Here is a 13,457-nt window from a genome sequence, read left to right on the forward strand (position 1 = left end):
GTTTTTGCGTCCGTCGCTCCTCGATACTAGACCTGCCTACTGAGGGCTGAATGCTCCTGCTTGGGGAAAAAAATAGAGCAGATAGAAGAAGAAGAAAAGAGGCAGAGTTGGAGGGAGAGAGAGAAAAAGAGAGCGAGAGAGGGAAGCCGGGGGTGGACCGTTAATTTCATCCACACACCGTCTTGAATGCGTGGAGGAGAGTAGACTGAGCTGCTGTAAAAAAACATCACCTCGCCGAGGACCGGAGGACTTACGAGACAAGCAGAGAGCGTCTATATATAAAGCTTTATATATACATGTATAATATGGAACACTATGATGAAGAAAATTACTATATGCAACAAGAAGATGACTGGGATCGGGATCTCCTCTTGGATCCTGCATGGGAGAAGCAGCAGAGAAAGGTAAGGGCTTTGACTTCCTTCTGTCTCCCGTGCGGAAGTGGGATTGTTGCCTGTGATAATAATTAGGCTCTAATAACACAGCTCATTAATATTATCGCCACACATCCGCTTGGATGTGCACTTGGCGACTTTGGCTCCAGATCGATCCGTTAGTGGAGCCAGCAGACAACCAACGGCAGCCCCAAAAACCAGCTGGCAGTGGCTTGCTTTAATTATCAGGCTCATTATCGCGGCCAAAATCACCTGTACGGCTTCTTTGGGTACTTTTAAATACGGCTCCAAAACTTTTCTCGTCTACAGATCTCGGAGAGACTTGCGGATATCCCGCAGAGCTGTAGACGTATAGCGACCGTGTGTAGGAACAGCACTTTACGTGAAGCAGGAGGGAAAGCGTATGAGGAGGGACAATTAGAAGGCGGACGGGACGGCCACTTTTTCAGCGCAACAGATGTCAGCCATGCGCTTGACTGCATATGGTGTGTACCTGGCCCCTCCTGTCATCTGGCTTATGATGCGACGTGGATTAGGCCATGATTAACAACCCGGGGATGGAGTGTATTTGTGTGAGAAGGGGGGTAAACTCACCATAATTCCCTCCGACTCCCCTTTATTTAGCCATTTTACGCGCGGATTCTACGTATTTTCTAGCGCCACTAACAAAGGAGTACTTGTTTCTAGTTAGGAAGTTGTTTGCGGTGTTATTACCAGTGATAGAAAGTTAGCCATTTGACTTCTGACACTACTTTTCTTCCCCTTTGAGTGATTATGAGCGCTGTAACCCGAACTGCACACGGTTTATATTTTCAATAAAGAGCTTTAAGACGTCTTAACAAGTCCGGATCTTCTACACGCGTCTCCCAGCTGCTGCTCGTTTTCCAAATGGAATATGAATGGTCTGTTTCGAGAATGGGTGCTACTTTTCCCCTCCCTGTTCCCCATACTTGTCCTCTGCTTTGAAAAAGGGGGAAGAAAAACGCTGTGGAATCTGAGTAAGCTGTGGTTTGGTTTGGGCTGGGCTTGGATGGGAGCAAGCGTGCCCAAAAATGGTAATAATCGGCCCCTCTCGCTGCTGTTGGAAAACTTCTCCCCGAGTTTCTTTCTTGCTCTACGAAGCTCTCTGCTTCTGGTTTCCTGGATTATGTCATCGGCAGGCTGCTACCGGTCGAGAGCAGATAAAGGGGAAGTAAAGGAAAGGTATGCGGGGTTGATGTCAGGTGTGAACAGTAGACCGAAGTGCTTCGGACATCAGTAGGTAATTGTCTCCTGCTGGTGCTCCTTTAGGGGCTTTTGGTATATAAAGGTCATCATGCAACAAACGGGAAAGTTTCACCTGGCTGTTTTGTTCTGCCCATATCGCAAACAAGTCAGAATTTGTGGTGAAACACTTGCCTGTGATAACCTGCACATTCCTGTGCCTGCATGGCCCTCATTGATCTAATCATCCAGCAGAGAGCAAGGATATTTATTCATGTAAACTTCCCCTTGTCTGACAGAGCACTGATGATGGGTTATGTTGAGGTCTGACCAGACACAATTGCAGACTGAGAGGGATCACAGCAGCCCCCACCTTCCTCTGCAGGCCTGCACCTCTGTCCTTTGCCCCAAGGAGGGCATGGATAACTGTCACACGCGTGTGCATGTGTGCACGCAGCACTGAAAAATTCCTCCCAAGCTTGAGCAATCAGCTCTACTGCTGATGTACAGATAACCAGGAAGCCTTTCAGTCTCTCCCTCATAACTTTCTTTATTCTGATCTTAGTGTTTAAGTGCTTCAACATCTAAGATGTTGGTCACTGTACTTAAACATAAAATGAAACGATAGCTGATTATTTGAAGGTTTTTGCTGTTGTAGAATATAACTGGAGTTATCTAAACTCACTGTTGTTTGGATACTGATACAGACCACCAAGATGTGATAATTAGGTGGATAAAAATTTACAACCAAATTAATTCTCTTTGGGTCCAAGTGGCCATATGTGTCCATGCTGGGTGTCTCTTTACTGTTCAAGTGTCTTTTAAACTTTTTAACAGTGCAAAAGTACAAAAAAAGAGCACATTACACAGGTGAGGGCTTTTTTTCCAGGCTCTTTTGCAATTCACTAACACACACACACAAAAGCCTGGCGTGTCTGAGAGTGCTTAAAATATTTGGAGTCCGATACAAGTCTTAACCTGACTCCCACGCACAAAGATATCTTCTAATCTTGAAATCCTAATGTCTTTGCATACCCAGGTGTCTGCTGCCCTCTGCCAAAGGTTACATGAAGCTCACATATTGTCACCTTTATCACATGATACATTCCTTAGTGATCACTCTGAGTGAACTTTATCGTCGCGCTCCTTTAATTTTTGGTCATTTTGTTTTTCTGTAGCTGGAAGGTGGAGTTCAGGTGTTAACTGCTCTAGCTAATTTGTCCAGGTTTGTCCTTATAAGGGTATGAGCTGCAGCACGTTCCACCAGATCTGCCTGTAAACCTCCCGCCTCCTACTTCCCATCTCACACACCCCTAAACTCTGTGTTCCCAACCCACACCCACATTCCCCTGGCCAGACTCTACAAGCCAGGTCACAGATCAGTCTCTGATCTCACGATTTGTTCACCTTCGCCAATAAAGTGGAGACAGACGCAGAGCATACCTGTTCTCTGAGGCAAAGAGCAGAAAAGTGGTGTGTCTCTTTAATTTGTGATGACTGCCGGCAGCAGAATCAGCGTGCTGATCAATAGATTTCTCTGAATTGTGATGTCAGAGAGTTCATGTGCTATGTGGCCAGGAAGGCTTTGCAGAGGCTTGCCTGTCTGTGTGATGCATATGTGGGAAGTGTCTGTAAAGCGAATCAGTCACCACTGTGATCAATCAGCACTGGGCGTGGCTGTCACAGGCAGCAGACTTCCCAATTCGGCACCCTGACCAACATCCACGTACAGTCACTCAACCTCTTCTGGAAGAAGTAGCACGATTAATTTGATAAGCAATAATTTCAATAACTGAAGTAAAAATTTCAAAGATTTTCCCATGTGGCGATGTGCTGAGTGATTTCCTTCACCATACATGGATATTTTAGTTCTGTAAATAAGCAAGTCTGTTGGCTGCTCGTGTCCTAAAAAACATCAAGTTTCATCACTCAGGAAACTGACTCAACACATGAATGACGGTGTGACGTTTTACTTCTAGTAAGAAAACCTTTAAGAGATGAGTGTTTTGTTCCACACTGGCAGCTGTTTGCTACATTGCATAATAGGATGTGTAATGTCAGCTCTGGCCACCTCTCAAAATGCTTCCTGTCATCAAATTCCTCTGTTCCCATGATGCACCTTTCCAAACCCTGTTTTTTTTTTCTTTCTTTTTTTTTTTTTTTTTTTAAACAAAAGGAGAAGAGTGTCAGATCGTTGGTGACAAAGCGGTGGATGTCAAAAGAGTAAAAAAACCCTCCAGCCACCCACCTTCCTCTCTGTCTCTGTCTCCCAGGCAGCTCTGCTCTCCACACTGATCAAGGCGTCAAGTGCTGAAATGTTGCTCCTCTTCACTACATAAAACATGAGCAGGCTGAAGAGTGTGTCACATTTATTTTCCATTTTCAGTAAACTGCCCGTCTGTGTCATGTGATGTTTTCCTTGCTGCGGCCTGTCATTGAGCCCTGATGACCACTTCCACCAAGGACTGCACTCAATCATATGATTAAACTCACATGTGCTTATCATCGTTTGTGTACATAGCGCTTGAATGATATTTTGAGCCAGTAAAATGTCATTTTGTCAGTGACCTTATGAGAGAAACAGTTATAAGTCTTATAATAGCAGTTAAATGAAACACACGATAGGACTGAGATATGCAGAAAATATGAACAACAAAAGAGAAAATGCTTTTTTTTTTTTTTTTTTTTTTTTTAACTTGTGAGGGTCAGTTTAGGAACATAAATTTACACATGTGAATTTAGTTTGTTTAAATATACAATACAATCTAATAATATGGATAATATTTGCACTATTTCCGGTCTACAAACACAGAAACAAACACACACAGTCAATGGGAAGAGTTGTTGCTCAGCCAGCTTTGAGGTAAAACATTCCCAGCATGTGCTTTGCACAATGTGCAATAGTCAAAGTTATAGTGTTAAAATATGTCCACAGTCATGGTTTAACATGTGAACAAATTCAGGTTATCCGCTTCCTCGGGGTGAGACAGGCTACAAAAAAATACAAGCAAAGACATTTTCTTGGTTTATCCTAAACCGTTTCCAAGTTTGGAAGATGAATTTGTGTTAATGTTCTTTATATCTTCCTAGGAAAATGGGAAACATTTATTAATATGTATGTAAACATGGATTTAAATACAGAATATAAGGTAAAAACAGAGTTTTAAGCGCTAATGAGCTTGAAAGTCAGTATTTGGTATGGCGATCTTTATTCTTCACGCAGCCTGAACTTTCTTAGGAAAGTTTTCTTCCCTTGATGATTCTGATTACGAGACTGGACGTCAGTGGAAAAAGCAGCCAAAGACCTTCAGAAAGCCTGGAGAGCTATTGCCAAGGTTAAGAAGACGAGATGTGACATGTTGCTGGGATGTGTTAGCCACTCTCCCATTTCTGTGATGTATCTTTATATTTAGAGGACTTTTAAAAAAAAAAAAAACAAAAAAAAAAAACTATTGCGAGACTGTGAAGTCCCGGTCGTTTCTCCGATGCGGCCTTTATCTGATTCAGAGATGCTTCAGGGAAGTGAGCAACCTTTTGTCTGTTTGTCAGCAGGAGGCGGTTCAGCATCCTTTTCTCAGTCACTTAGTCATCTGTCAGGGTGGCTGCAGCTCCCCGTGAAGCACTAAAAAGTCTCAAAATTCAATATGTGAGTGAAAGATATCTTATTAGAAGACTCAGGAACTCCCAGGTGGATCCTACTGTTGTGGTTACTGCCGCCAGACTATAAATCCCAACAGGGGCTCCCAGGAGAAGCAGTCATGATACCCCGGTCACGGCTCTCAGGGCTCTGTCTCGTTTTCTGTATTGATGGGGTCACATGCTGACACCCAGGCTGAGAGCGCACAGGATCATCCACTCTCCCCATCATAGGAAGTTTTATGTGCGTGCTCCTAGCTCAGCTGGAGGGGTGTGCTCAGAGGAGTTGTGCAAATTTTATATTCCAGATATTAAAGAGCAGATGTTTTATCTTGAATTGAAATGCAGTGGTTTAATGACACAGACGTGTTTATAATTTTGACTGAAATAGATTTTTATTCATGAAAGAAGCATTTACTGTCAACCTGTTGAATGCCATATGCACGTTCCCATGAAAAACTGAATGTCTTCCATGTTTCTTCCAGTTTTCTCATTTGGGATTCAAACCAAAAACAAGATTCCTGCCATGAAACTGCTTCCTTTCTTCTTTTGTAAAATCTTCCTGTAAACTGATCCGGCGTGAACGCAATGTGGGTTTGATGGAGTCTGTTTCATAATTAGCTGAAACATCTTGTTATCTGCTGCTAATGAGAAGCTTTCAGTCTGGAGGAAACCCTCTCCTCTTTATGGCCTGAAGCTTTTGGTGGATGTACGGTGTGTCAGAAGACTGACGTGTGTCTAATGACTCTTACATAACCCCACTCTGCGTCTCAAGAAGGTGTTTTATTCTGCTGGGGCTTTAGTTGGAGGACTGGTGTCACTGTTTGCCCAGGAAATGTCAAATTGAAGGAGCTGTTTTTACTTTAATTGCTTCTTATGTGATGTTCCCTTACTGAGTTCATAATTTTTGGAAGAACTACTGGATGCACTGGCACACAGTTGGACATTAATGGTTCTCAGATGTAACTCAATGAGTTTTCATGATTCCCAGCTATGCTATGAAGTAGGTATTGTCTGTATCTTGTGAGTCTGTGTGTGTTTGTCTTCAGGGGAAAGTTGAGACCTGACGACACCTTCTTTCTTCAACCGCACAGGCTTTTTTGAGTTTATATTGACTGGATTTGTCAAGGAAATAACACTGCAACTGTGCAAGGTAAAGGCATGAAACTTTGTTAGTTCAAAGTAAAGAGTGCTGGAATCAGAGGGGCAAATGTCAGTTCCCACTTTATGTCTAGTTTCCTTATGAAGTGCAGGAGTATTTTCTCAGAACTCACTGGCATTGTGGTGGGATCTTTTTTCTGGCATGAGTGTGCTTTAGGTCCCTGCATTTGGAGCATTGCTTAGTGTTTAGTTTTTTTTCACCTGAATTTTTCCTTGGATACAGATTTTCCTGATCAGATGCTGCTGGAAGAATTAGTTTAAACTTGAATATCTGAATAGCCATGTGCAGCACTGTGGATGTATCTCCTCTGTGTGTGTGTTACCATGCAGTGAGAGCCAGCGACTGAGAGAGTTGTTCCCAGCTGTCTGAAGAAAGAAGGTCAGACCGCTGCACAACTTCTCGTCCGTTCTTGGCCTGCAAAAACATTTCCATGCTGTCGGTGAAATTCTCATCGCTGAACAGTTTCTCCTTTATTTGTTTCAGGAAGGTGCATGCTAATCATCCAGCTGAACAGTACATCTTAGTTTGTAAGAATCCACTGTTTGAAAAGTCAAATGTGAGCAATTACCAGGCTCTTATCTGAGCAGCTCCCAAAGGCCCAGGCCCTGATGCAAATTCTTGACTTTTCTCTAGCTCCAAATTTAGAAACGTTGTATATAGAAGTCAACCCCAAGCCATCGGTCATTAAAACAGTTTCAAGACCCATTGTTCAGTGAATTTTAATTACTTAGTTTCACGGGTTTGGATACGTTTGACTGCTTTGCTTCATTTGAAGTTTCATGAATGACAATTAATGCTGCATAGACTGCAGTTTGTTATGTGTACGTTATTGTAGCCTCTTTGAGACCCCAGACTTTTTAGATTCTGCATTAACTCTGAGCTTTGGGGTCAAGGTGCTTTCCTGTGGAGACGACACTGCCGATCCCAAAAAAATAAATCTGCTCAATACCCAATATGCAACCATGTGTGGATCCACTGCACACTTATGATCACATGTTTTCAATACCGAACGACCCAGAGGGGCGTTTATAGGTGATCTGTCTGCATGTTTCCAAGAATTTTTTTCATGCACCACATGGGAAGGATGTAGTCGAGTCTTTCTTCCGCTAATGCTATTAATCACACCACATGCATTCTCAAGTGCATGTGCTGACTGCTTTGAAGCCAGGAGGGGGTTTGTACTGTACTCAGAAGGTCTGTGCACATGCTAGTGTATTAGCTTTAAGCCTCCTCATGGGAGCAGCTGTAGTGCGTTTCCTATACAGAAAAAAAAAGGGGGAAAAAAAGCTTTGAGTAAACAGACACCATGGTAAAAACAGGGCGCAGGCACACCTTTCCATTCATTCATCTGTGTGGGTGTAGCTCAGGGGCAGAGAAAGGAGAGCATGGGGGGGAGGAGGCAGTGAGTGGAAGAAGAGACTCGGACAGAGGAGCTTTCAGGGCTCGGGACAAAGAGAGTGTGTTCAAGAGGCCGTCTATTGTCACATTGTCAACCTGGATTCAATAATTCATCATCATCAGCAAGGTTAGAGTTTGAGCTATCAAATGACTTCCCTCTTCAGGTGCTTTAGCTTACCATAAACACTGGAAACTGGGGAGACGGCTAACCTACACCGATTAATAAAAGAGAAGATTTGTTTCTATTCCTCAGTTTTTGTAGAAGGAAAAAAAAGATGGTATGGTACAGTCACATGGGTCCAGAGACTGGTCAGTGACCACCTGCTAACCACCAGTTATGAGGGCAAAAATTAGTATTCCCCAACTGGTTGCCGACAGTCGCTGTGGAAAGCTTCATTCATCCAGTCCTAGAGCAACTGCAAAAAGTGTCACACCCTCATTGTGAAAGATTTTGCCCAGCGATGTCCAGCAACTGCTTGACAACTGGTTGGGAAATACATGTTTTTCCTGAGAGAAATGTGGTTGCCAAGCAATCTCTAGCTAAGCTAACCAAGCTACTTTTTTATTTTTTTATTTTTATTTTTTACATTTAATAGACAGACATGTAAGGCATATAAACCTCCTCATTACATCTATACCAGATAGCAGGTAACCTTGTTTTCTAGAATTTGCTTTTGAGTTCTTCATTTAACATTGAAAGAAATGGTAAAACAGGACTCATAGCACTTAATGACCAGCTGCAAAGTTTCCAGACTGAGGGGGAAAAACAGGAAGGACATTCCTAATTAGCAAACTAGCTAAGAACATGGTCAAATTAAATGGATTTCCAGGAAGCAGTTTGCCACCCTTTTTACAGAAAAATTTTTTTTTTTTCTTTATCAAAAATCTGCTTTTGCTGATCACTTCCCACATGATGTAAAATTGTTTCTTGGATGGCTTAACTGATTTTGGAAGCTCACTGACAAAGTGGATGTGAAAAACTCATCAGATATAGGGTTAAAAACAATCACTACAAACATCATTCCATAACATCAGCTTGAAACATCTTATCCATCATATTATATTTTCTTTTTCATTCCTTTCATCCGTTTCTCTCCCTCGCTTCCCGTTATTTACTTTCTCTCCACTATCTATCCCCCTTTGTGTGGCTGAGTGGGTGGCAATGGATTTAAGGAAAACTTGTTTTGTTTTTTTCCTCCGTGCTTGTTTTAGTCTGGGCATGTTGAAATCTCCCTCCAGCTTTATCAGGAAGCCACTGCGCACAGGGTGGTGCATCACTGTTTGCACTGTGTGTAGTAAATGGGCAATTGGAGCATTTGAACAATACAGGCGGGATGTTTCTTAGTGTTTTATTTACACTGTGGGCAATTAAGTCTAATTCAGAAGGAGTCAAATTCACTGCAGTGACTAAGCCTTCCTAGGTGGCCAGAAAGAGATGAGAGGAAGTAAATATGAAGATGAAAATGATCCTGTGAGTGATAATAAGTGAGTTCTTGGCGTGGGGAGTGTCACTGGGAAAATTGAGGCCGGGGGCTATTTGTTCTGTTGTATTCCTACACTCTTCTAAAGTGGGACAAGTATTGAACGTCTGAATTTCAATCAGTGGCTGCTATTGATCCTGTGCTCCACCGGCACTCATGGTCAGCTAGAGCGGACTCCCTGCAGGCACGTCACATTGTGGTCTGACGACTCTGAGCTGTTTGTGATACGCGTTTAAATTGCACAGTAGCAGCGAGGGCTGAGCGACACCTCGGCTCCCTGCCCTGCTCTCTTTTGTCAGTTTCCTGCAGGATTAGCCTGCAACCTCCTGACGTCACTTCATTTATGACGGTAAGCAGCAGCAGCTTCTGTGAAGTGCTCGCAGCAGATCTCATTACAAGTTGTAACAGACACCTCCCCTTGATGGCCCCACCCCAGCAACCCAAAGCAGGAGGAAAGCCAGCCTGCTGCTTGTTGGTGTGTAGTGGAGAGCCCTCGGCAGAGCGGTGGGGCAGCAGAGTGGTTTAAGCTGCATGAAGTGCTGGCAGGTGCTGGTGCTGGTGGATGGACTTTAGGAGGGAGGGTGGTACAACCGTCACAGTAGCTAACTGTGGAGTTGAGTTGTAGTCTTGGCAGATGTGTGCGCGTGTGTCCTCCTGAACGCCCATAAAAGTCTTCCCACACTTTGTTTTTCTCAGTTTTTTTGAAGGATAATCTCTATGACCAAAAACCAATACAGCTCAGAACAGCCAGAGGAGAAACGTATATCACATATCACTTTATCCACTGGTGTTGGATGGTTTTATTTGTATGAAGTTTTCTCTCCTTTCTGTTGATGATAAATTGTGGTTCAGCTGTGTTGCCCTGAGCACAGAGTTTCTCTCAGGAGCAAAACAAAAATAGGAATAAAAGAACTTAAACTGGGTAAAATGGGGTACATTCATCCTTTCTAATAAGTCAAGTTATCCATTTCTTGGTGCGTTTGATGGCTTTGATTTATGAATCAATCACTGATCCAGCTGAAGGTCATCTCAGCCGAGCATTTACTAGATGAGACTCCAAAGGAAGAAAGAAGAAAGGCCACTGCTCGTTTCAATACTTTCATTAAAGTGTTTCATGTGGGGCCGGTGTGCCTCCATCATAGCTCTCTGCACTTTCTCCAGGACATTTATCTCAGCTTGCAGCATCAGTCTAATCTAGGCTTGTGTAGCCATTTTTGGTCATTCTTCCAGATGTGGGAATATGAGCCCACATTTAAATTATTTTTATAGTCCACATACCATGTGACTTTTTGCTATTTGCTGTTTCTCTAAACGAGCAATGAGCAAATCATCCATCATAAGTCTTAAAAAGGGTTTCATAAACTTCATACAGGATTATGTGTACAATTACAAATGTAACTGCCACAGAAAATATGTGGTGCACATATTTAGATGGAAGCGTTTGATTGGAGCTTTTCTGCCACGTTTATTCTGAAAAACTGATATTTAAGCTAAACTCTGATGTTCTTTGGGGTCAGCAGCAGGTTGGCACCACTTTAAGGGGCTGTTTCATGTTAGAGCAGGTCAGTGGCCCCTGGAGCTGAGCTGTATAGGTCAAGGACGCTGTAACCAAGGTTTGGGTGCATGTATTACTTGGACCTTTGGCAGTGCTCGTTTCTGTTGAAGAAAATTTTCAGTTCAGGTTTTTTTTCTGAACTGAGAGTGTTACCACTTCTGTGTTTGACTCGCAGGTGGAACTGATGAACACGAAGTTTAATTTTGTATGTCTGGCTATCAACAGCATCAGACTGCATTGTTTTTATGGCTCAGTGCTGAAACTCAACCGAATTATACACAATAAATTGATGTGTGCATGCAAGTTTCTTTCTTTTTCTTTTTTTTTTCCATGTAATGCTGTATTTAATGCTACATTAATATAAGAAATTGGATGAACAGGTCTCAGCATTTTCCCTTTTTGACGTGGGGAGCTTCACTGATAACATTTTTAGCCACAGAAAAACAAGCAAAGAACCTATTAAAGGCTTGAAACACCCTCATGTGGCCCACGTCACATAGCGTCCCTCGAGACTCTCCCATTAACATTAAAACACTGAACAAATCAGCATTTTTGAGGACAACTTTGGAAACAGATCATCAACAAACACCAAAAACAAATCTATTCCTGTGTGAATTGTGCTGTCTGCCACAGTGAAACAATTACAAAGGTAGAAAGAGGAAGCGAAAAACTACAGATATGAGGTTTTTTTTTTGGACATGTGAAAGACACACTGACTCATTGCTCTGGCTACCTGCAGAATTAAATATGTTAATTCAAGTAATTATAAATCGGGAAAGCATATTTTGTTTGCGAACTTGGAGAGAAATGTCTGTTTTCCTGGAAGCTTCTAGTTTGGTGCACAGAAAATTACTGCAGAAGTGCATTGGCCTTAACAGGACATGTGCAGTATAGCTGATGGGTGGATGAGTTGAAAGTGTCTTTTGTTTGAGTGCAGTGTAGCTCCTCCCCAGCTCAGCATTTCTCTGAGTCAGGTGATGGTCAGCAGTGAAAATCGCTGCTTCGGCACAAAGCAGCACCACGACTGGCTACCTACCATCACACGACGGCTGCTGGCAAACCGAGCTCGAGCTGACTCACGATTACTCTGAACCCGGCCACTGTGCTTCATCATATCTGTTTACATTGCTGTCCAACTGTTGTCAGAGACAGCTCAGGCATGACTCAGGACTCGAAGCTGTGATAATAAGTTCTCTTTACAGTGTCAGCATCTTCGTAAATTTGTATTTTTTTTTTAAAAACAAAATTGTATTGATACTAACACTGCAAACAAACAATATAATTTAATTGACGCAAGCATATAAAAGAAACATTCAAACTACAAGTGTATGCACATGCTGTAAACTCAGCCTCCTGCAAAAACACAGACCTTAATGTTTGTTTAAGTACTAGGAACATAAGCTGTACTTTCATTTTGGACACATACGCTGCAGTGAAATGGGATCCGTCACAGAGTGGCCTTTGTGCGGTGGGAGACTCCTGCTTTGAGCCAGCGAAGTGGGGAGATACATGTTCACGCTGGGCTTTTCAATGACTCGCTGCTCAGCAAGGCCTCTTTGATGCCCAGAGTCTATTTGAATAGCATCTGCACATAGATTTGCATCCAATTTGTGTGCTGTGAGATCATCAGAAGTGCTGCGTCTTCTTATCAGCTTGCGTCATACTCAGACATTTGTCTGGATATAAACCTGCTTGTTCTTAGTCTCATCAAATATGTAAAATTCAGGAAGTAGATAGAAGGTATTTGCTGTTTTATGGATATCTTCAAAGTTTGCACTTTGTACATTTGAGGAAGAAGAAATAAAACTACATATTGTAAGATGTTTTTAGTTATTTATTTCTAGTGCATTCAAAAGCTGCAAAAGGGTTAGATGGTGATGCATCTTTCAGGAAAAGTGGTGCTCAAAGTGCGAAAATTTCAAACAAAATTGCTGAGTACAGCTTCAAGTCAAGTCAGTTTTACATAGCATATTTTAGCCAACCCGAAGTGCTTAACAGGCTCTCTTCCACAGCATGTCTTTATCCTGTCTTCCTTCTCTCACCCCAACCAGTCACAGCAGATGGCCGCCCCTCCCTGAGCCTGGTTCTGCCAGAGGTTTCTTCCTGTTAAAAGGGAGTTTTTCCTCCCCACTGTCAACATATGATTGTTGGGTTTTTCTCTGTATGTATTGTAGGGTGTACCTAAATATAATATAAAGCATCTTGGGGCGTTTGACTGTTGTTGTGATTTGGTGCTATATAAATAAAACTGAATTGAACGGATACCTTCATTCGCAATCCACGTCTCCAAGAACCCACAACACCGAACATGCACACACAGACAATATAGTAAAGATAATAACTTGAAAATTAGTCAGAATGTCAGAATAAAAATGTTAAATTCCAACTGTGGTAAATAAAAGAGGAATAGATCATATTTACAGTGACCAAACCGTGAGGGACCTCAGAGGTGACTTAAAGCAACTGAGACTAGGTACAGCTGATTTCAACAATTCTTGAAGAGGTTTTTTTTTATGAGGGAAGGCCGCCCAGATGCAATGACATCAAAGGCCTGATTGTCTTTAGTGAGGAGATGGCACAGAGAGAAACTGTTGGATTATTTAGAAACCATTTTCTTTCTGTCATAA

The 13,457-nt window shown here is 42.4% G+C and overlaps 1 protein-coding gene across 3 annotated transcripts in view; it reads left to right on the forward strand.

Annotated features, from left to right (window-relative positions):
* actn1 (actinin, alpha 1) overlaps positions 1-13,457 on the forward strand; it is a 56,920-nt gene continuing 43,463 nt past the window's right edge. For 2 of the 3 annotated variants that reach the window (XM_085392406.1, XM_085392404.1), the window contains exon 1: positions 1-404. In XM_085392406.1, coding sequence (XP_085248532.1) covers positions 297-404 — 108 coding nt within the window. In that variant the 5' untranslated portion in view covers positions 1-296. The remainder of the gene's footprint in view (positions 405-13,457) is intronic. The other variant, XM_085392403.1, reaches the window with a different exon arrangement.

Source organism: Rhamphochromis longiceps, linkage group LG19 (assembly GCF_057381845.1).
Source record: "Rhamphochromis longiceps isolate RC_006_pf linkage group LG19, R_longiceps_female_GT1.1, whole genome shotgun sequence".
In the NCBI taxonomy this organism is placed as follows: domain Eukaryota; kingdom Metazoa; phylum Chordata; class Actinopteri; order Cichliformes; family Cichlidae; genus Rhamphochromis; species Rhamphochromis longiceps.